This window comes from Balaenoptera borealis (genome assembly GCF_965194805.1).
Source record: "Balaenoptera borealis genome assembly, chromosome: 2".
In the NCBI taxonomy this organism is placed as follows: domain Eukaryota; kingdom Metazoa; phylum Chordata; class Mammalia; order Artiodactyla; family Balaenopteridae; genus Balaenoptera; species Balaenoptera borealis.
The window spans coordinates 44013710-44038652 of NC_138867.1; the positions used below are offsets into that span (position 1 = coordinate 44013710).

Below are 24943 nucleotides of genomic sequence, written 5' to 3' on the forward strand. Positions count from 1 at the left end.
CACCAAAAAAAAGGTTACAGCCTTTAAAAATTTTTTCCAAAACACTCAAGAGTCATATTTTAAAAAACAGCCTCCCCCCCCCAAAAAAACACCGAGAAAGAGAATTCTGGGTCTGCCTAATTCAGAGCAGAGGCCCACAACCAAATGTTATTTTTCTTTGTCTGCTCGTTTTCACTAGAAATAGCACTTTGAAAATTGTATTTAATTAAATGTGAAATTAGGGAGAGAATGCTTTCTGCCATTAGGCACTTTGAACATTTCATGAATCTGGAAACAAAATAGAAATGGAATCGAAAGGAATTATATCAAAACAAATACTAGAATAGTGTACTGGGTATGCCCTAACTATCGTACTAATTATGATGAAAGAGGGGGAAGGAGGGAAACATGAAAGCAGCTGTGACCTGTGGATTTTCTATTGTACAACCTCAGATCTTCCTGACTTGACTGTACTTTCAGAAGGGCAAACTGAAATCACTTAGGTCCTCCACTTCTCGGCTCTATCGACCTACTTAGGTTGTTATGTGGAATAATGAATTAGATTAATGGCAGAGCACTGTGCAAATATAAATGCTAAGAGAGACTAATTAAACCTAAGCCTTTGTTTGGGGCTGCTGATGGACAGATGTAGCAGGGAGAACCAGCTGATTTCAGCAAGACTCATCCGCAGCTGGGCTCCAGCCACTTTGAAGGCTATTATTGCCTCCAAGTCCACTTACAAAATGTAATGATTCACTCTCAAAGAGCTTGACTATAATCCTCCTTCCTGCTTTTTAAGGAGAAATTATTTTCTCTACTTGCCAAAAGCAAATATTGACCTGGTAGTTTAACAAATAAATCAATCCAGAGAGCTAATTTATATTTTAATCCTTCATTGCAAAGGGTAACTTCAGTTCTTCAACCTACTCTAGCCTTCAGTGGGTGGCAGCTAGTGGAGAAAGCCCAGCTTTAGGGTCAGACCAACTTATATCTTTCTGAGCCTCAGTTTCTTCATCTCTGAAACAGGGTCATCACTTCTGCTCACACAGAGAACTTCTGCAGGTTAAATGAAATGGATCATGTGACTGAACCTTCTGCAGTGCCTAGTGTGTGTCAGAGAGTCAGTAACTCCTTTCCATTGCAAACTGCATCGTTTTAGAAATTCCAGACCTCCCCTGTGCAAGTCTCTACAGTAATTCTCACCATTTTGAAAATAAGATAATCCTTTCATAGAGATAAAAAACTTCCTAGTCCCTTGCCTAATAATACCTGGATTTTTAGTATCTACTAATCAAAACCACACATAATTGGCAGAAACATCCTGTCACTTCAATGTCCCTTTAAATAAATTGTATTTTACTAATGAGCGCATCTGCACACAATTAAAAAATAAAAACACACATATGTGGAAAAGATCATTCAGTCTAGAAATAATGCTTTGGTACATATGTGGGTGGATTTAGGATCTTGTTGCAATAAAACTAATCCCCAACAGGTCCCCGGGCTACGGGTTTGGTACCACTAGATGACAGCAGTCACACAGTAAATGATTTTTAGATTATCTGGGGATTCTTTGTACTTAACTGCAAAGATAATCAGGAAATTACTACATTTGAATTTAGAAGATTTTAATCTTTATTTTCTTTACTGTATTTTCAAAGAAGATAATTAAAAATGGCTGGAAAGATATGGCTTTTAGCTTTCCCATCAGGCGCCCCCAAGTTCATGCTCCCCCCCATTTCCTCCTGCAGGCTGGGAATGGGTGGCTTCCTCTCTGCGACCACTGACAAGGGTAGCCTGGAAACAAAGGCAGGTTAGAGCACCCCTTCTGCAGATTTACAGTAGCTATTTGGCCTACTGATTTGCTGATGACCAGAAGGAAGAAAACAAAGTCTTTTAATGTCAGGGTCTCTTAGATTTACAGTTATATTTATTCATTCATTCGTGTGTTCATTCATTTAACAAATACATCTGTTGTGTTCACTAATGTATCCCTCGCATTTGGAACATTACCTGGCACATAATAGGTATTCAATATGATTTCATTCTTTCAGTAAATTTGTATTAAGCACCTACTATGTTCCAGTCACTGTGCTGAGGATATAAGCGCAAACAAAAGAAAGAGTCTATTCTTCTAGCCCTTATACTCTAGTGGGGAAGACAGACGACAAACAAATGAACAAATCAATCTATACTGCAATGTCAGGTAGCCAGGGTAAGGGATAGCGGGTGACGGAAGAGACGCTACTTTAGTGTGTGGTCAGGAAAAGGCTCTCTGAGAAGCATATATATGAGCGCAGGCCTTACACAACAGTGTGAGTAAGCCACGTGTGAGTTACAGGTACCCTCTAATGTTTGCCATTATTGACCTCACCAAACTGTGTCACTTTTTAAAAAATTATAGAGTTTGCAAAGTTTTTAGATGGCTTGTGGTTTTCCTTCAGCAGCTACATGTTAACCTCTGATTGAAACACATTTTAGTTTCACGTTGTTTTTCTCAGTGACATACCAGTGTGTACAAACACTAGCTGACCCTCATTGATTTGAGCCTGGGTGAAGTTCTGCATGCTTTGGCCAGGAAAGGACTTGAGAGCCAAATGCCCATTGCTGGGTGGAGAGACCAAGTAGGCAAGGTCCCGCGGGGAGGAGTCCCCATCTTCTGCACAGAGCTCACCACTGGTAACCTCAGTGACAGAATTCACCCACACCTTAAAAAGAAGAGAATCACAGATCTTGAAAGGACCGATTCCAACCATATAACACTAGTAAACTGAATAGCTATGAGACCCTGGCCCCTTGCACAAAGATTTAAACACTGAAGCCATTCACCGAGTTTTTAAAGCATGAAGATTCTTAATTCAAAACAGACAGGTAATTAAATGCCAGATGAAATGCAGAGCATGTTGTAGTGTTGATTTATGAGGTTTATGAGGTTTCAATAAAAAATAGGATTCATCGTTATGTATTCAAAATTATTTAAACTGCATATGCATTTATATAAAGTATAAAAGCAATAAAAGCTGATGGTTACTAAGTACCTTCTGTGTGGCTGTCATGTGCTAATACTCTGTGTGGAATCTCAATCACAGAGCCTACCTCATAGGGTCGATTTAAGGATTTCTATTCATTAAGAAGCAAATGATTTCATCAGCTTTTAAATATTTGAGGGCAAAACACACCCTGCACATTTTTTATTATTCTCCTTTATCCTACCTGTCTTGCAGGAAAACAAATATCTGGTCCCTATGGCCTTATAATGTTTGCTGTGCTGGTAGCTCATTGCAATTCTTTCTGAGTAATAGTCTCTATTTTTCCAGTTACATTTAAAATCTATTCACATTATTCAACAATTCATCATTTTTTGAGCATCTACTACATTCCAGGCAATGTTCTGGTGTTTGCAATACGTCAGTAAAACAGAGTCTTGTCCTTGTGGAGCGTACATTCCAGCAGGAGAGCAGAAGGGAATACAGGGAAAAAAAGAATAGAAATAATGAAGAAATGAATTACATAGACTGTTAGAGGGCCACAGGTGCTGTGAAAAACATTTTAAATGAAGCAACATGAGACGCTCAGGAGTGGGAGAGTGTTAGATAGGAGGCTCATCTGAGGAAAGCTGGAAGGAGGCGAGGGGGGAGCCACGTGGACATGTGGGGAAGAACATACAGGCAGAAGGGACAGCCCTACAGTGGGAGCAAGCCTCAGCTGTTTGAGGAGCAGCAAAGAGGTCAGGGTGGCGGGACCAGAACAAGCAAGATGAAGAGTAGACAGAGGCGAGTCAGACACAGCCTGGAAGGTCAAATCCCGCAGGCTCTTGAAGGCCACCAGAAGAACTCGGGCTTCACTTGAGTGCAAGGGGGGATCATCGTGGGGCTTTAGGTGAGGTGTAAGTTGGTCTGGCTTAGGTCTTAACAGATCCCTGTGGCTTCTGTGTCAAGGACAGACTCTGGAAGGCCAAGGGTAAAAGCAGGACGACAGTTAGGAGGCGACTGCAATAATCCTGGAGAGAGATGAAAGAAGAGGGTGGGGGGAGCTGGAGAGGAGGTAAGAAGCGGGGACATTCTGGGTGTGTGCTGGACATAGAGCCAACAGTTTCTGATGAGCTGGGTGTGGTGAGGTGCAGAAGAAGGAAAGGCAGTGAGAAGAACCTGGTCTGGGTCTCAGCAACTAGAAGGATGGAGTCACCGTCAACCGAAACGAGGGCAGCTGCGGGTGAAGTGGATCTGGCAGTAAGAACAGGAGTTCAGTTTTGAACATGCTGAGTTTAAAGTGCTTGTTGAGACATCCCACCAGGTCTGATGGAATTAGGCTGTTCCGAGTTTCTCTAATCCTGCAGTCACGTGATATTTCACCAAAACGAAAGATGGTGGCTTTATCACTAGCTAGATTTTCTCATTTCTCTCTGTATTTATAAATGTCCTCCCCACAGAAACTCTGTGCACATTCCCAAGCTTATGTGTCATTCTTTGCTCTCTGACTAGAACCTTATCATCTTCTACACTTGTTACCAACTTGCTTAAAAATTCAATCCTAAGCAATTTACTAGGTAATTGCTCTGGTTTAAGGGGCTGTTCTTCTCAGTAGAAAAGGCAGTTTATGAAATAACTTAACTGTAACTAAACAGAATTTGAGATAGGGAGAGTAGAAAGTACATAGGATTCCTACATTTACCTACCAGACATGATATGCCACTTCACCTATGAAACCTTGGGCACATTTCTCAATTTCTCTGTTTCTCAATTTCCTCAATAGTGAACTAGGAATAATAGAATTATTATGTATAATGAGTAAGTTAAGATCTGCAAGTGCTTAGAAAAAGCTTTATCTGGCACATAGTAAGCATTCAATAAATATTAGCTTTATGTTACCCATCTTCTTCATCAGATTTGGCTCTGAGGATAGATGTGATTTCTTCATATTACTTAAAAGTCATTTAGAGTTTAATGATTACCACTTTCTTTTTTTTAATATTTATTTATTTGGCTGTATTGGGTCTTAGTTGCGGCACACAGGCTTCTCTCTAGTTGCGGTGTGCAGGCTCTCTAGTTGTGGCACGTGGCCTTAGTTGTCCCACGGTATGTGGGATCTTAGTTCCCTGACCAGGGATCAAACCCATGTCCCCTGCATTGGAAGGCGGATTCTTAACCACTGGACCACCGGGGAAGACCCTGATTACCACTTTTAAGGCTATTCTTTTTTTTAACTTTTTTTTAATTGGAGTATAGTTGATTTACAATATTAAGTTAATTTCAGGTGTACAGCAAAGTGATTCAGTTATATATATATTTTTTCAGATTATTTTCCATTATAGGTTATTACAAGATATTGAATATAGTTCCCTGTGCTACATAGTAAATCCTTGTTGCTTATCTATTTTACATATAGTAGTGTGTATCTGTTAATCACATACTCCTAATTTATCCCTCCCCCCATCCCTTTCCCCTTTGGTAACCATAAATTGGCTATTCTATAATATGTACTGTACATTTTGTTTACTCCCACAGCATTCCTCCATAATTTGAGGTAAATATTATATCCATTTAATGATTGTGTTGTCAATAGATGCTCCTATATCTTGGCATTTGGAATATGCCCACTTAGGATTTTTCAGCCCTAAACTCTAAGGACATCAATTTTTTAATAGCTACCAGAAATGTTAATCAACCTAATGTTCAAATTATAAAGTTTTGGTCTTCAGTTAATCCATGGAAAGCCTACAGTTTCTATAAAATACACAAGTTGGACTGCTTAACAAAATTCCAAGTCCAATCATTCTAGTTTTTCACTTTTTACATTTTTAAATCCATCTGTGTATTTTATTCTCATTTTTTCAGGAACTTGGACTGATTTGGAAATGTACTGCCATTTCTCTTCCCATGACTCGTAGATACTCATTTTTTCCAACACCATGCATACGAAAGCTGGATGAAGCATGTTTTCCACTGTAGTTACTCTTCTTTGAAACACTGCTTTTGCTCCTCTTGCCTCTGGAATATACCATCTTCCAAAACAAATGTAAAACCTGCCACCGAAAACAAGAGCTAGTAACCTCAGGTCTCCACTTCTACTCAAACCAAATTTAGTTCAATTAAAAGTCCCATTGCTTTCGGTGAGGCCTGATTTAATGCCTAGTCCTTGGTAACGGAAACTTCAAATGGGTGGGGACAAGAAAAACAAAGGCTCCAAACTTGAATTCAGATTTCAACGTGACCCAAAGCCCAAGAAATAATGGTTTAAGGAGTTAATATCTGAAACAATTAACACTTGAACCTGGAATGATATATTTTTTAATTCACCTTTAACTTAAACAAGAGGTTAGTGAGATTTAGAAAAATTATGATCCAATATATCCAAATTATGCTCTTAATATTTAAAAACTCAGACCTTTGTTTTGAGTTTCATATGAGAGATGTGAAATATTTGTGAACTGACTATCCCACTATTTGACCCCTTCAGGCCTTAAGGCCTCCAAGTCACCGGTTCAGACTTTGCTGCCTTCATTCTTCCACTGTCCCTAGCTCTCAAAGCTCTTTTCAGTGATGGCAAGTGCTTATGAGAAACAAGCAAACAGTTCTATTTCTGGTATGAACAGCAACAACAATAAAACAAAATGTACAGTATCACTGAAAGCAAAAGTTGAAAAATAGAAAAATGAAGCCCCCTTGTGGACACCAACACATTTTATCAGGTATGCACGAAAATCACTGGTCATGCTTGAGTATAAAAGAGAGTATGTTCAGGAGAACATACTTCTGAGAGTAAAATGCAAGGGATTCACCTGACGTGGTCTAACTCCAATTCCTAACTCCAGCTGGTCATGACAGAAATGATCTCCTGTACCACTGAATGGCCATGATCAGCCAGCCACAAGTCCTGTGACTTAAGGCAATTTGTTAAAATACTTTCAGTACACTTGGAATGATGGGACTGAGGGGTTAACGTTCAGATTTCTGCCTCTGAATTCCCATCCAGAGTCTGAGATGCTATTAGCAGCTCTGACCCTATCCTCCCACTTCCTTTTCTCAGGTAGACTGCAGATGACCCTTCATGCCGTCTCCTCTAAGCTCCAATGACAAGTAAGGAGAGTGAGCAGTCATGTGGGATAGTCTGAAGGTCTTGAGAAAATGTTGTTTGAAAGTCAAAGACACCAGGGGCTTCCCTGGTGGTGCAGTGGTTGAGAATCCGCCTGCCAATGCAGGGGACACGGGTTCAATCCCTGGTCCGGGAAGATCCCACATGCCATGGAGCAACTAAGCCCGTGCACCACAACTACTGAGCCTGTGCTCTAGAGCCCGTGAGCCACAACTACTGAGCCCACGTGCCGCAACTACTGAAGCTCATGTGCTTAGAGCCCGTGCTCCACAATGAGAGAAGCCACTGCAATGAGAAGCCTACGCACCGCAACAAAGAGTAGCCCCTGCTCGCCGCAACTAGAGGAAGCCGGCGCGCACCAACGAAGACCCAACACAGCCAAAAATAAATAAATAAATAAAAATAAATTTATTAAAAAAAGAAAAAGAAAGAAAGTCAAAGACACCAGAGAATCTGAAGACTATGATGGTTAATTTTATGTGTCAACTTGACTGGGCCACAGGGTACCCAGATCTTTGGTCAAATATTATTCTGGGTGTTTCTATGAGAATGTTTTTGGATGAGATTAACATTTAAATGGGTTCAGTAACATCGATTGTCCTCCCTCAGGTGGGTGGGCCTCAGCAATCAGCTGAAAGCCTGAATGGAACAAAAGGACTGATCCTTCCCTAGGATCAGGGCAGTAAAGAGAATCCTTTCCTGCCTGACTGCCTTTGAACTGGGACACTGGCTCTTCCTGGCAGCCTTTATATGGGAACTACACCATCGGCTCTCCTACGTCTCCAGCTTGCCCACTCACCCTACAGATCTTGGGACTTGCCAGCCTTCATGATCACATAAGCGAATTCCTTATAATAAACAAACAAACAAATAAATAAACACACACACACACACATCCCCTATTGGTTCTGTTTCTCTGGAGAACCCTACATAATACAGAGGCCTTATTAATTCATATTTAGGACTGTTTTTGCCCCAGACTCTGCCACTGTCTAACTTGGTTATTTTGGGCAAGTCACTTAACCTCTGAAGCTTTCTCTCTTCTTTAAAATGGAAATAACAGCAATACTTGCTTTATCTACCTCACCAGGTCCTTGGACTTCTTAACTATAACCATGAAGGAAGAGGTAGTAGAGAATCATGGTTACGAGCAGAAACTTGCATTCTAGCTCTGCCACTTACTGCCTACCAGCAGCTCTTCTAGTACTGACCTTGGGCAAATGTCTGAGCCTCTCTGTGCCTCAGGTTCCTCATCCTTAAAATAGAAATTATATTCCATAGAGTTGTTGAAGATTAAATGAGTAAATAAATATAATGCTTAGAACAATGCCAGAAACAGAGTAAGTGCTAGGTAAGCATTAGCTACCATTAAGATTATGTAAATGATAGTTGTTATTACTGTTTGCTATGCTCTGAAATCTAGAAGAAGAAAAATCACTGTCTGAAATAATCCCCTACATTTGAAACTTTTGCCTGGAAAGAAGTAACTAGTAACCGTAGCTTTGGAGAAATTATCTGTTTGTTGGAAAATGTACTCCCACAGCTCTGCTATTTTGATGAAATGCATACTCTTTATACATTAGTTTTCAGAAAGTTAACAAGCCTAATGTGTGGCAGTTCTTTTGTATAAACAGTTATCCATTTGTGAGAATAACTTGCATTATGTTCAACACACACAGTTTTTCCAGGAAGTTTTCTGTGTTCATTTGCCGTTGTTATTACACATTCTCATGGATATGATAGAGATATCATACTCCAATAAAAAAAATTAGGGGCATAAAGTAAAGAATATCTTAGATGTCATAAACTGCCAATACAGGCTCTTGAAATCAGCAAGAGCAATTCCTGACTGTCTCTTTTTCATCAGGTCTAAATTACGCTGAGATTGATAATAGACACTGTAGTTATATCATAAAATTTTAGTGCATAAGATTTCCTTCTTCTAAAATCCTTAAACCAATTCCATTCATGTTATGCTATATATAACAGGAAAGCAATGTTGTAACTATATACCCTGGTCTACATCCCTTTTTCTTCGAATATTTAAAATTTTATAATTTATGTTCTTCCTTTTCTGTATTTGCCCTCCTCAACATGACTTTGGGCCATAAGAGCAGTACCTAAAGCGAATCAGCCAGGTTTGCAGGCAATATACCGGGTCCGTCCACCCCTATCTCCTTTCCTGCTGGACAGAGCAAGGCAGATGGGCAGTGAATGGGCAGGCAGGGCTACCCTGGCCAGCAGCCCTATGATGATGGATACTCACAGGGAGACTTCAAAGCTGAGGACGGCGATCTGTGCTCCTCCCCTAAACACAGAGACCTCTTGCATGTGGTAAAGTACCCGGATGAAGGGTATAGGGGGGAGGAGGTTGTTACAGCCTGCATTAACTCTGTTCTAACCTTCCAGTACCCGTTTCTAGGTGCCCTGCTAAATAGAAGTTTCCAAAAATGAACTCCTAGGACTTCACTCAACCTATAAAAGCTCAGGTGTTCCTAGAAACAGGAAGAGTAATTTTAAAAAGTGATTTATCCATATAAAAACATTTAGCTTTGCTAGATCAGTGGTATACAATGTTCTCTGATTAACACCCAAAGTAAGGAATACTTTTTACAAAACAACCTATTACTCATATGCATATATGGATGTGTGTGTGTTTAAAATGACGCAGAAGTTTCATATAACAATTCTGCCCTCACTACACACAGTGCATTCTCATGCTACCTGTTCTCTTCTATTTTATTCTATCTAATTTGTTTTTTAAATGTTGCTCCTGATCCACTCAATTAATTTCACAGTCTATTAATAGTTTGCAACCTGGAGTTTTAAAACACTCTTCCAGATCATTCTCATTGTGGATAGCAGAGTGGACTTAAAGCTCACTCTCTTACTAATTGTATGACCTTGACCAAGGGACTTAGCCTTTCTGTGCCCCACGTCTACTGTAATCCTCATTCTGTGTCAAGGGTTGTGAGAGAATTGAATGAGAAGTCACATGTGATGCTTTTAGAAGTGAGCCTGGCTCACAGCGGAGGCTCAATAAATGCTGGTCCACTTCCCCATCCTCACCTCTAGGAGGCCAGTGGAATGAAACGGTCTAGTGTAGGGGGTCCTTATGCCCAGAAACCAGCTCTCACCATGGAACCTAACGTCTGACCACTCTCCTCCCTCCATCTGCTCTGGTCACTCTGAGCTCTTCATGTCCTCAAATACGCCAAACCTGCTACAGACTCACAACTTTTGCTCTGGATTATTCCTTTGCTGGGAATGCTCTTGCCTCAAATATTCATATGGCTCCTCACTCCCCCACATGAGCACCCCTACACTGGCCTTTATTCAGAAAAAGGGGTAACAAAGCAGGCTTAAGACTGCCTTTCCTTAGAAAGTCCTGCTTGCAAGTTGGCGCTTGGCTGGCATCAACAATCTGGGAACTCGATTGTTAAACAGTTTCCTGTACTGATATAAAACTTTCCCTAAATAATAAGAATGGCTCACTGTATCTAAACAGCACAAACAATGTGGTTTGTGCAGGACACCTGCTTTCCTTCTGGGAATCTGGGACTTTGGGTCATAGTAGGCAGAGGGCGCCTACCTGACCAGCCCCCAGTAAACATATTGGGTACTCAGGATCTAATGATCTTCCCTGGTAGACAACACTTCCCACGCGTTGTCACAACTTGCTGCTGGTGGAATTAAGTGCATCCTGTGTGACTTCACTGGAAGAGGACTCTTATGGCCTGACCTACTTTCCTCTGGCCTTCACCCCCCATGCCTTTTCCCTGTGCAGATTTTGCTTCTTATCTCTCACTGTAATAAATCTTAGCCATGAGTTCGACTATATGCTGAGTTCTGTGAGTCCTTGCTAACCAGCAAACCTGGAGAGGGTTTGGGAACCCCTGACACACAGGGCTCCATGCAAACATCCCATCCTTGAAGAGACCTTCCCTCACTCCAATCTCTCTGCAAGGTCAGCATTCTCTAACCCCATCACTCTCTGTCCCCTTAAATGCTCTGCAGAAAAATACAGCAGATCATCACTCTATTTATCACATACTTTTCCTGTCTTCTCCACTCAACGTAAGCTCCGTGGGGCACTTAGACATTCAAAACTTATTGCCCCTACTACATGCCTGGCACTGTGCCAGGCACTGAGGGCAGCACAGGACAAGGACAGCAAAGTCCCTTCCCAATGGAGCTTACGTTTATGGGAGGTGACAAACAATAGATTGTTTATTTGTTTACTACGAAGGAGAATAAAGCAGGGTCAAGGGACAGAGGATGGCCTGGTGCTCTTTCTGCTGGCGTGGCCAGGGCAGCATCTATGAGAGCAGCACGTCTAGAAGCCTGGGGAGCCAGAGTCCAGCCAGGATTCCCAGAGCGGGTAACATGCCTTTGCTTAAGGAGCCCTGGTACTACGTTCTGCACCGGATGGCTGGAATCAGTGAAATCTAGAAAGCCTCTATTCACAACAGTCATAATTCAAAAAAAGAAAAACTCATTTTGGCAAATGAGCCTAAATCTTTCTTGATATAGAAAGATTTTCATTGATAGAGCACCAGGACCATTACCTACAACTGAAGAAACAAATTCTTGAGATCTCTTCCATTTTAAAACAATCAAGCAAATCCTACCAAAACTATTTCTACATGTTTACATGACTAGTTAATATGTCCTACCGTAGTACCTAGTCACCTCCAGATTTTAGACACACTGACTTTAAAACCAAAACTATTCATATGTTTCTCAGTCAGAGAGAAAAGGTTCCCGCAGTGTATACCAGAGTACGTCCATCCAATAGAAAAAAGTGGCTCAACACTCCTTCCATCCATCTAAGTGCAGCTTCACCCAGACAGTGTCAAGCAAGGTTTACAGCCATAAAAACCACAGGATGTTAGAACTGGGAGGGACTGACAGATGACCGAGGAAAACACACACACATACAGACACACACACACACACACACACACACACATATACATACACACTCACACACCCTACCCTGCAACCTGCTTATGGTTTTGCTATTGAAGAAGGTGAGACCCAGAGAAATTTTCCTTAAATTGGGCAGTTTACAAGCCTTAAACTCTGGTCTCCTAACTTTAATCCAGAACTTTCAAAACAGAAATGAATTTCTTACTAGATAAATAAACTAATAAGCTCAGAAAGGGCCAATGTCAAATGACCACATCCCTCAAAAGTTGTACCCTTCCTGGTCTGGATCAAGGCTATCTAGGGAAAAAGATAGGAATAAAGGAAATGGCTCCTGCTCCGAGCTATTTCTTCCTTTTTCTCTTGAGAGAAACACTCTGGTATAAGGAATGGGGGAAGAGGTCGGGGCAAACTGCCTGAGCAAGTTCAAGGTTCCTGGTAGACTGTATTTCCCTAATTTTAAGGGAAGACAGAAACAAAGTCTAGGTTACACTTTTTTCTCCTTACAATTCAATGTTCTGAACATCTTAAATTGACAGGTACATTTAAATACAATAAAGCTATTATTAAGTTGATGGTGCATCTTACAATCCATGGTAACTCCAAGCCCACAGTGGGGCTTCAATTCCTTTTCATAAAGAAGCCTGAGAGTTCACGACCTAATTCTTTGTTCTTCCTCTCCCTCTGCCAACTCCAGCTCTTCTCCCATATCTTTCTAGATCCTAGGTCCCTCCCCTGGATCTTTCTCATCCTGCAGTTCTGCATCATGCAGCAAAATGCCCAAATCCTCTGCCGAGGCTCCTGGGCAAACACACAGATGTCAGTACAACTGCCTCAGACCTATTCCCTTAAGTCCACTTTAGTAGAAGCAAAGGGCACAACAGCTCTGGAAACTTTTTCTTACTAATAAGACAAGATGCACTGAGAGAGCTTGAGTCAGTCACGGGTAATGCGGGAAGTGGCAGAGCACAGTGGCAAGAGAGTCAGACTTGGGCACACTCGGCTTCAAATCCACACCTTCCCTTGTGACCGCTTGGGGCTTCAGTGCTCCCGTCTATAACGAGGTTATTAATCACAGCAGTTCCTTTGTAGGGCTGTGAAAACGACACCAATATGGAAGATGTCCAGTACTCTGCTCAGTAATAAATGTAAACTTTTATAACTGTGTTTAATAATAATTGACACCTACAATTCATCATGCTGGTCTGCAGCCTACTTCTTAGATCACTTTGCTGAGAATGAGTCAACAGGTATTAATACAACAAGAATAAGTGTGAGGAGAGGGAGAAAGGCAGTTGAAAACAGAGGGGGGCGACCCACGATTTTGACCAGCTGGAACACACCATCCCCAGGCTACCTGGGTAATGACTGTGAAGTAAACTAAAAGATAAAGGGACAAGTTCCAAAGGTCCAAACACCACTAATTTTTCCCTTAAAATGTAGAGGCTGCATAACAAACCAAGCTGTAATATAACTAAAAAGCCTATTCCCAGATCCAATTATTTTGAGCAAATAAAAACAGATTTTAAAAACTCCAGTGATTGGGACTTCCCTGGTGGTGCAGTGGTTAAGAATCTGCCTGCCAATGCAGGGGACACAGGTTCGAGCCCTGGTCCAGGAAGATCCCACATGCTGCGGAGCAACTAAGCCTGTGAGCCACAACTACTGAGCCTGCAAGCCACGACTACTGAGCTCGCGTGCCACAACTGCTGAAGCCCGCGCACCCTAGAGCCCGTGCTCTGCAACAAGAGAAGACACTGCAATGAGAAGCCCACGCACCACAACGAAGAGTAGCCCCCGCTCGCTGCAACTAGAGAAAGCCCGCACGGAGCAATGAAGATCCAACGCAGCCAAAAAAAATTTTTTTTTAATTAAAAAAAAAAACTCCAGTGATTTTTAACAATGTAAAATTTTCTAGTTTGATTAGCCCCTGGTGGGCTCCTGAGTATGGCTGCACAATCATTTAGTTGGTGCTGGGGTGTTTTATAATTAAGGTCAAAGGCTTACAGTTCCTTATTTCTTTGTTGTTCTCCTTGCTTTCTCCCTGTCCCTCCCTGTCACCTACCTGGCCACCACTCTCACCAAAGACCCTTTTTCTCTTTGTGTCGACCACCAGCCAGACATCATGGGTGTGCTGCACCATCTTGTAGCTTGGTGGTCTAGATCCTTTGCCACTTAGAAAACAGCATTTAAGATTACTGGGTTAGAATAGCACAAGCCGTAACCAACAGAATGTCTTGGTAATAACTAGCATTTATTTAAAACCAGGAGGAATATGTCAACTATACATACGTAGTCATGTATCTTATTATTTAACAGTAGAAAAAATACAAAAGAAAATCAAATTGGTAGTTCTATGTTATTATGATAAATCCAAAAGCATGGAGCACTTACCTGGAGGATTTTTTTGGCTGTTATTACTGGAGCCTCATCATTTACTGATTCGACAGTCACAAAAAGAGTTTGAGGCAAACTCCGTTTTCCAAGCTCTGAGCTATTTGCAAAGATGGTGAAATTGTCAAGAAGCGCCTCACTATCATCATGAACATAGGAAATCAATTCATTTTCTACCTGTAACCAACAACAAAATATCACCAAACTACTGAAATATAATTTTAAAATATGAAAAAATGCTTTAAAAGAAATCCTGATTTTTTTATATCTACAACACAGAAGCGTGTGTTCATCCCATGAAGTATGATTCTGACCATCAGAGTGCAAATTATGATGGATGGTATAATTTTTATGAAGCCGTGCTGCATCCCAGAAATAAGTTTAATGAGGAACAGAGTGATCAAGCAATGTGGGGTAGTAAAGAGAATGCTGGACTGGTTATCAGAAGACCTGAGTTCAAAGGCTATTTCTCACCCTAAAATGTGTTGTAAGTGATACGCTCCACCCTTTCTTCCAACGGAGCAATACCCATTAAAATTCAGAGTCTACTTGTTTATTTAGAGGGACTAATTTTTGAAGTTGTGGATTGTTTTATTGGACAATTCAGAATGTCGGATTTACGCTCTGAAGTTTTCGCCCACTGATTGGATTTCTGCTTTTTGGAGCCATATGGACCAGGGCAACTATTAAGTTTCCCCAAACTTCTCTTTTCTGAGCTAAGCATGCATTATTCCCTTAACTGTTCTTTGTATGCAAGGTTACACCTGCTACCTCCTAATCCTACTCCTCCTCCTTCAAAATACAATCATTTTTGGTGTATCTCTTAACAGATGCTACCCATAACTAGCTATCATACATCTCCTGAGGACAGAGTATAATGAAATATATTGGAACTGAATCATTCTATCAAGCCAGATTTCTCTCACTGTAATACCAAAATGCAAATGTTAATTTTTTATCCCTGATAGATTTCATCTTTCTAATTTCCATTCTGCAATTCCTCTTGGATTTGTGATAGCCACTGATTTGATCAGAACGCCTTCCATGTCTTTAAGGCTCTGATGGAAATTCGGAAGAGCTCAGGATTGAAATCAGAGACCAGGAGAATTTTAAAGCTGGAAGGAACTTGGCTTCAGTGAATATGTGACCCAAAAGTACAACAGAAGAGAACTTCTAAAGCCCGACAGGAGTAGCTGAACTTCTCAGAAAGTCTCTGGGGTTGTGTTTGTTTTGATAAAATAGAGCCAACATTTTTAACAGTTCAACTTTGCCCAGTCCTATGGCGCACTTCCTTTGAGCAAAGACTTTTGATCTCTCAGAGGTGTTTCTGACAAGAGTTGAAAAGTTCATGAACAGTCTCAGGGGAAAGTTGTGGTCACTTGAACACAGGTGCATAACAATTTCTTTGGAGTTCTGTGGGAAGAGGAATTGCAGACCGTAGGCCTGACCACATGTTCCTGGAACATTCTGCTTTAAGCTATTTGAAAACAAATGTGGAAGATGGCACTGATCAGAGGGCAGGAGAAATTTTAACCTAATATGCTTTAGGAAGATAGCATTTAAATAGAAGTCACCTTTTCCGTATCTTTCCTGGAGAAACACATCATTTCCTCAATGAAGTGGTACTCCCCCACGTTACTATGTAAAATATCAGTTAGTAGGTATTAATCTAAAGGCAAAGAGAAGGTTTGGTGGGAATTTGTCTATTCCTAGTTCTAATACTAGAAAAACATCTGCTGACTTGAAATTAAAGTAGATAACAAACTTGTAGAAAATCTTAGAAGATTAAAAAGTGTTTGGTCCCCTGTCATCCGTCATGTTCAGGGTATATTAGGTCCCCTCTCCGTTCACATCCTCCCGCTCCCATTACTCAGGGTCAAAGGTGAAGCCGAAAGCCCTCCCATGCTGGACCTCCCTAACCTCACCTCCTGCCCGCCCTGTGTGCAGCTCTAGTCACACTGTTCCCCCACAGCGCTGTTTGTTTGCTCTTCCCTCTGCCTGAATGCTCTTCCTCTACACCCACCGAGCTCACTATCCATCACCTCCTCCAGGTCTCTGCTCAATGCTGCCTTCTCAGCGGGGTCCCCCCGACCACCTTATTTGAAACTGAACATTAACACACACACACACGCGCGCACACACACACACACACACACACACACCACTCAAGTCCCCAGCATCTTCTATCCCCCTTTCCTGGTTTATTTTTCTCCATAGCACTAACCTTTGTTCAACTATTTTATATATATAAATTCACTTATTTATTCTCTCTCTCTGCCTCCTTGTTTCCCCCACTAGGAAAAAGGATCCATAAGGGCAGGGATTATTGCTGGGTTAGTTCACTGCTTTATCCCCACTACTTAGAACTAGGATACCTGACACATAATGGACACTCAAAAACTATCGCTGAATGAATGAAGGGCAAAAATGGCCAAGTGCTCTCCTCCTCTGAGTCACTCAAGGTTACAGCCACGAGTTGTTAGGTATCACCGTAAGTGAAAATGATCATGTCTCAAAACCTAGAGACCTCAGAAGTCCTAAAGAAGAGAAAGTGTAAAGGGCTCATCTGAAGAGCAGGAACACACAACCTTGACTGTGAACAAGGCTACACGACAACATGGATACTACAGGGAACACACACGCTTGACACAGATTTCAACCAACCATGCTTAAATATACACTTCTTACAAAGCACAGACAACAATGAATTGGCCAAGACAGAACCAAAATTTAGTGCTCAGTCTCTCACCCAGAGCGCACGAGGTGAACAGAATTAAATTCAGCTCACACGAGAGCAAGTGGTTATCTCGGACAGTTTGTCCAGCCTTTGAGAGGGAAGCTATGATTAAGAGATGGCTGCACGTAGTCACTAAAGAATCACCTTCTCTGGATCCCCAGCTGAGAAGCACCAAGTTCTAAGGTCTTTTCCACCCTCCGCAATCTCTGCTTCTCCCCATGGCTCCCTAATGCCAGCTGGTTAAGTCTAACCCTGTTGACGTGTAACTCAAGGCTCCGCACAGTCTGGCCCCAAGCACCCTCTGGCGGTCCTCTGCCCATCCTAGAGCCTTGTGGACCATTCCGCAGCCCCCAGGACACCATGCCCTTCAGTGCCTCCATGCCCTTGGCCATGCAGTCTGCTTTGCTTGCATTGCTTTGTTTTCCATCTCCACCTCCGTTATGTCCTTGCTTTTCCTCTCTCTCCTCAAAGTCTAGCTTAAACTTTATTCCCTCTGTGAAGGCTTCAGTTAGAGTCAAATGTGACCATTCTGCACTCCTGCAGTACCACTGTGAAAGTGTTACATGAAAGATAAGAAGAGTGTGCCTTATATTAAAGTTCATGTGCCTGATTCCCCCACAGCATTTCTTGAGGGCAAGGAATATGTCTACTTATCATGGTAACCTCACACAGTAACTTGAACAGAGTAGGCTTTTAGTAAATGGATTCAAGTCACCTGATGAGGTGAAATCCTCAGAAGCAAAATGAAGCAGCACACATGGGTTCTTAGCTAACTGGACAAGGACACCCAAAGATGCTAGGTAGCTGTTCATGGTTTCCAACCTGAAGAGTGTGTATTCCTAGGAGCTTATAAAGGAAATAATGGGGATCTGCAAGCTACTTTGCAATATTTAAAACAAAAGTATGGAAATCATTCTTTTATTCATGATAAGAAAGCAAAGTATCACAATAATACCATTCCAACCCAAAGCAAAGAAACCTGATAGCAGCCCAGAGTTAAGTCTGGTTATTTTATGCTTATTGGGCACCAGATTGTCAGCTGTGCCCAGCTGCTTGATTGCAGGGACGGGGTCATTTCAGCCATTGACAGCACTATGCTTAGCATAGGGCACAGCACAGAGTAAGCACTGATTGATAACGGAATGAATGAATGAAAACATCCACTAATGATTAAAGCATGCCTGTATTAGATCCCTGGGTGTTATACTTTGAGAGGGCCAGGGATGGTGTGGAGCTCCTCTAGAACTGGGCAGCCAGGATGGTGCAGGGGCTACAAACCTACAGCATATAAGCAAAAGCTAAAGAAACTAGAGTTCTTTAACCTAAAGAAGATAAAATTCAAGGGACTTTGATAATTTTTCCTTTCAATATTTAAAGAGCTTTTATGAAAGGAGGTATGATTTGTTCTGTGAGCTACCAGAGCCAGGACCTAGGAGCAGAAGTTTCTAAGTGGCAGCTCAGCATAAAGAACTTTCTAACAACTGGAGTGTCTTTAAACTGGAAGGGCCCATCTCAGGAAGCAGTGAGTTCTCCATCACTGAGGATATTTAAGCAATGACTAGATGACCTCTCTATGGGGTTATTGTGGAAGGGCTTCTCCATCTGTTGGGAGGTTGGACCAGATACCTTCTAAGGTCCCATCACTCCCGAAAGTCCATGAATCTAAATGATAAATAGCCAAGTTTTTTCTCTTATCTAACATACCCAAAACCAAACATATCAGCTGAGAGTTATTACCTGTTTCCTGGTAAATTTCATTAGCTTTGCTCTTGGAAAATGAGAATTTTCAACATAACCGTGTTTTGGTGGTTTGAGTAGAACAAATTCACAGTCAAGTCCCTCAAAATGTTTGCTTGGAATTTTGAAGTAGTCTTCTGGAAGTGCTTTGGAACCACCTTCCTGGACTGTGAAATTTTGTACCTCCAGAGGAATCCACTTAGGGACAATATCCACCAAGATTTCAAGTCTACTCACAGCTTGGAAGCCATTCATCACATCCACTAAAAAACAGTCCTGTTGTTGGTCAGCAGTTGTCTGTACATAATGGATATAACCATCATCAATGTCCTATTGTGTAAAAATCAAAGGTGACTTTTCATCTGTACCCAAGCTGCCCTCGTCTGGTAAAGATCTTCGGAGGTATCCATGCATTGGCGGAGTTCTAACAATGAACATTGCCTCTGAAGGAATATCATCTTCATGCCCAGCCTGAGTGCACATTCACAACACACACACACAAAAAGTAAAACATTAACACATGAAAGAGTCAAGACCCTTGATGAACCAAATTGTTTTCTATTAACGTCCACAAATGGCTTAGGTTACAATCCAGGCAGATACACAGTTTAAGCCCGGGTCTGTTCTGGTGACCATGCTAACATTTTGAATTTCAGCCCTGGTCACAAAGGAAAAGCAACATTTGAACAGCTACTAATGTACTAACAAGGCATCATTCACAGTGGCAAGAAACCTAGGATTCAGAAAGTTGTGCTGAAAGAAATAAAATGGTATAAGGAGAAGGAATAAAAGATGGTAGAAGAAATAGCAGCTTACTAAAATTGCAAGACTTTAGAGGAAAGCTTATTTTTAAACTAGTTCAGCATTTTCAATATACATTTAGTTTACGGATTCAGCAAAATCCATCTCAAAACTGTCATTGTCAACATTAAATTGAGTGTTTACTACATGCCAGGTGCTGTTCTGCACTTTCCCTGCAGAATCTCATTTGAGATTTACAACATCCCTTTGAAGTAAGCTCCATTGTCATTCACATTTTACAGAAGAGTGAACTGAGGCACACAGAGGTTAGGCAGCTAAAAGGCTTTAAGAGACGAGCTGTGATGCAGACTCAGGCAGTCTGATCGCACAGTTTCCATAATGAGGCAGGTAGGAAAACCTAGTGGTTCAGAAACTGGGCTTTGGCGTCAAAGAAACAGGAATAGGCCACAACTCTGCTGGTGAAAAGCAGTTTTTGTCACCTGAAAATGTTGGAAATAACAATATTGCTCCAGTAGGAGGCTGAGAATTTGTCTGTAGCATGATCACAGTGTCTAGAATATATTCAATACCCATTGAATAATTTTTTTAAAAGAGAATTACTTTGATACGCAAATTGACAATGTTCATATCAATCACAGTTGTAAAATATTTAAAGGGTAGTTTCAATAAAGATACTTTATAGGTTAAAAAAAAAACAAAACTGTCATTGTTACTGATTTATAATCACTGAACTATATACGCCCCCTTGTGGTGAAACTTTAACTCTCTAAGATCCTGAAAAAGAATTGAGGAAAGCTGGTGGGCCCCGTATTCTCTTAGTCAAAATTCATTATTTAGTAAACTGCTTCTGATTTGAATTCATTTCTACTTGATGTTATTGGCTGTATTTAGCAAGCAGGCAAACTCGTTTGCAGTCCTGAGGGTAGATTCAGAATAGCCTGCATTTGTGGCCAGTTGTCATAAATCACAGTTTACATACCCTGCACAGGTTCTCACTCTCTCCTGACTCTGAGCAGCAGGGCTGTGCTACTGGAAGCTTCCAAGTTGGAGCCTCAGGAAACCAGGAAGCTTCTGGTATGAGGTCTCACCCCTGGCTTTCCACTGGTCTAGGCCAATTTGATCCATCAATTTCAAGAAATTACACAAGGCCACATTCAGAGCTAAGGAAATAAACTGTGTAATATAGTATCCTCTTCTATTTTAGGGATCCTTTTTATGTTTGTTAAATTATTCTACTCGTTTATACCCTGCTAAACCACATTACAAATGTAACTCAGACCAAATGAAATACTGGCAGTGTTGCCATGACAAATGAAAAAAGTAATGACATCTTCATTTACTATAATATATACATTCCCTCCTCCTTCTCAGGTCATCCTACACCAAACATACATGCATACGCGTGTGATCATGTGCACATAGCTTTAAAATGAGGCTTAGGATTGTTTATATTCCATTTCTCACTACAGCACAATTAGCAGTATCAAAATCATGAAACCTTCTAGCTTTTCTTCTCAATGGCATCTACATTTTTTAAAAGTCATTCCAAATACCAGGAGAGAAATCAACACAAAAATACCTTCCAGAAGCAAGCAGATCATTTGCCCCTGCGGTTCTAGGAGAGTGAGGATGCCTGGCGCTGGGACCACTACCTACCTGGAGACTTCCTCTACTCAGTTTTACTGGTTTTCCTTCTTCAACCACAAGGGTCTTGCTATGCAGAATTTGGGTGTGATGTTGGTGGCTTTCTGAGTCCACTTGCACGGACATGCCCACTTCTAAATATGTATCTTTAACTTTCACCGTCAGGTTGAACACATCGAAGCTGCCACTGCCGTCATGTCTATAAATCACACGTCCTTGCTTCAAGTCATGCAGGGAAAATGAGCCGGGCCCTGAGCTGTTGACCAGCACTCTGCCATGCTTTGGGGGCCGCAGGATGTGGAATTTGATCTCGTGGTCTGCTGTGTCATCTTGGTTTGTGGTGACACTGAGGTTGGTTGTCGTGAGGCTGCTGTCCTTTCCTCTCTGCACCAGCAGTCCTGTGTTGTTGGCTATGCGGCCATAGGGATCTGACACACTGACCTCGAGGAGGGACGATGTGTAGTGGACACCGTCTGTCACAAACAGCACAAAGCGGGCCGAGTCTGCACCCTGATGCCTGAAGAGCACACGCCCTTCCCGCACGTCTTCTTGCCTGAACTGGTAGAGTTTCTGAGTCGGGTCACTGGCTTGCACCAAGTCCCCATTCGGAATGCCCCGCCGGGTGTAGAGCAACTGCCCATCATCAAAATCTGCATCAGGGTCACGGTAACAGAGATTAGCTAGGGTCAGCAAGCGCTCGCCGTTCTGCACGATGTGAAAGACTTTATCCACCACACGCACTGGTTTCTCATCGTTCTTTAACTCCACAGAAACGGTGACTTTAATTTCCGTAGACAGATGCTCTGTATCAAAGTCCCTGACCACTCCCTCTTGGCCTGGGCCTGCAGTGGAGGCCGTGAGGAGGAACTCGTCACACTGGGTCTCAGTCATCGTGCACATACATGAGCCGCTCACCCAAGATGTCTTGATCAGTGAACGTGGTGATACTGTCATGACTTCCCAGAGAATCTGAAGATCGAATCAGTTTCAGCTTCCCACGTTGAGGACTCTTGGTGATTTTATACTGGAAAGTCTGATTGTCCGAGGTTTGAGCAAATAATTCCAATTTTGTGATTAATTTCTCTTCTCCTTCTTTTACAAATAATCCTCTGTTCGTTACAATAATGCCCCTCTTATCTGCTTTAAAATTTATTCTGAACGTATAATCTTTTGATTCGATGTGTTCTGCAACCATCAAGAACCTAAAAGTGTCTTGTGAATGTTCCCTGGGCCTCCCCTGTGGTTCATAACTTATCTTAGAGTCTGTAACGTTTTGTTGGCTAAAGACTGAGTTTGTTTTTAGAAATTTTGTGCCAAGTAGCAATTTTCCTTTCTTAGGTGGGGTCAGTAACTTAAAATGCAGTTCCCTCTCAGCTACTTCCACACCCTCTGTCACAGCCTGCAAATGATCAGAATTCAATACGTGCTTGTTTATTTTACTGATCTCAAGAGGAACATTTTTCAGAAGGGTAAACTTCAGCCATTGTACCATAACCGGAAACATTAGTTCTTCACTGCTTTTTCCTTCTATGTTAACTTTAAATTTAAAGTGATCTGTAACATTTTCTAGCTGCAATTCTTTGAATGTACTACAGTATCGGACCTGACCCCAATCAACAGAACGCTGAGAGACGGTACTAGTTTGTTTCCACTCGCCACTTGACCCCTGCCACTGAATCTGGCCATACCGAGGTGGATGAGTGATAGCATAGCGGGTGTCCACCTCAGGGCCTTCACCATTAACCTCCACCAACAAGTTGCTCTGCGTAATCAGAACCGTGCCACCCTGCCGTACGACCACACTGGTTCTGTTGGCCACTGCAAAGTCCCAAGGAACAGCCATGACCCGTAACACCACTGTATTGTTAACCAGCTCTCCATCACTTGCTCTCAGAAGGATCCGGGAGTTCCGATGGCCCCTGTGCACATACAAAATGTTGCCATCTCTTAAATCCCCGTATGTAAAACCGTTAATGGCTCTCCCAGGATCACTGGTGTTTTCTAAAAACCCAGCATCTGAATTGAAGTTGCCAAGAACTGAGAAACTAAGACTCAAGGAATCTGTGTCTGGGTCTGACACATGTATGATATTTGGAGTCAGTCGTTTCTTAGAATTCTCAAACACGAGAAGCAAGTCTCCTTCGGGGAGCTTAAGATTTGGGGGATCATTTACTGGAATGACAATAATGTTAAACACATATGAAACATGTCCTTGAAGATATAATGGCACTTCCTTCTTGCTGTTGGAAGAGACTGAAAATGTGAAATAATCCCTAGGTTCTTCTGAACCGTCATGGACATACCAAACTTTTCCTTGCCCCAAATCTAACAGAGTAAAAGCCTTCTCCATTTCTTGTTTGGGGGAAACATCTAATCGAAGGAACCCATGAGTAGGCATCTCCTTTATTTTAAATCGTATCTGAGACTGATGGACACCCAAATCCTTCAACTCCACATCCACCTTCATATGCCTTTGTTCCAGTACGGCTTGCCCACCTTCTTCGACCTTCAAGTTATTCAGAACCAAGAAATAGCTAATGGCTTCTTGAAGAATAGGCTTGCCCACCTCAGGGTCGGCCGTGGAAAGGGGAACTTCTGCCTGAAGCAGCTTTTCTGTGGTTGTTACAGAAGGGTTTTTGTTATCACCACTCTTCATTTTACACCCAGCAGATATATCTTTGGAAATAAGGGCATCCTTTAATGCTTTCTTTTCTGAGTTGGCTTCCAAGCCTCTTAAGCACCCTTTGAAAGAGATTCCTTGAGCAGATTTCCTAGGCACAGAGGCAAGTTCTAACCTTTTAACTTCTTCTCCCTTGCGGCTATCAAGACCTCCCACGAAGAGAGGGCCTTCAGATACAAACGGTTTGCTTTGTAAAGGCAGCAATGTCCTTACTCCCTGTTCATCCACCATCAGGTCCAGATACCTTTCAGTGAATCTGAGTTGAATAACGTGCCACTGGTTGTCACTAACTAAGCAAAAAGAAGAGAGCGTGGTGTTACTCTTATTCCTTCCTACATGAGCCTTCAATAAACCTTTAACTATTTCCAAAGCAACAAAATCTCCTTCTCTACCTGACTGAAATAAAAGCAAGGCTTGTTGAGTTCCAGTCTGCAAAGCAAATTCAAATAGCCCGTCCCCTTGCACCCTCCATTCTGGGAAGGTGACACAGGATCTGGAGCTAAAGAAATTGATGGCTTCATCCTCCGCTGCAAAAAATTCATCATTGCATCCTAGTGACACCTCATAAACTTTCTTAAAACCAGGGTACGATCTAAGGGATGTAAGGATCTCCCTCTGGTTAAACACCACATCCTCCATACATCCACGGAAATTGGGGCTCTCTCCATCTAGGTACGGGACATCAAGTCCACCGTGGCCTGCTATGTAGATTTCATGCCGACAGGGCAAACTGTACATCCCGCTGGTGATCTGGCCAGTCATCTCATAATGCTTGTCAATAACCAGAGAGATACTATCCTTAAAACAGTACAATTCCACTAAATGCCAAACCAAGTCATCCACACGAAGTCTTTTCTCAGAAAGGAGCACTTGTTCACCCGTCCCCAAATTAACTCTCACCTGAAAGAGAAAGAATCATAATTAATCAATCTCATCTCATAGTGTTTTATTGAGAAAACAAGGCCATTCACAAGAGAAAGAGAGACACT

At 41.9% G+C, this 24943-nt stretch overlaps 1 protein-coding gene across 1 annotated transcript in view; it reads right to left on the reverse strand.

Moving 5' to 3' along the window:
* The window catches only part of LOC309624402 (chondroitin sulfate proteoglycan 4-like), a gene marked incomplete at its 5' end in the record, with an annotated part of 191283 nt that overhangs the window by 154315 nt on the left and 12025 nt on the right, over positions 1-24943 (reverse strand). Inside the window, 6 exon segments of the mRNA XM_082382581.1 lie at positions 2489-2687; positions 14395-14571; positions 18869-19198; positions 19202-19339; positions 21287-22160; positions 22162-24854. Coding sequence (XP_082238707.1) covers positions 2489-2687; positions 14395-14571; positions 18869-19198; positions 19202-19339; positions 21287-22160; positions 22162-24854 — 4411 coding nt within the window.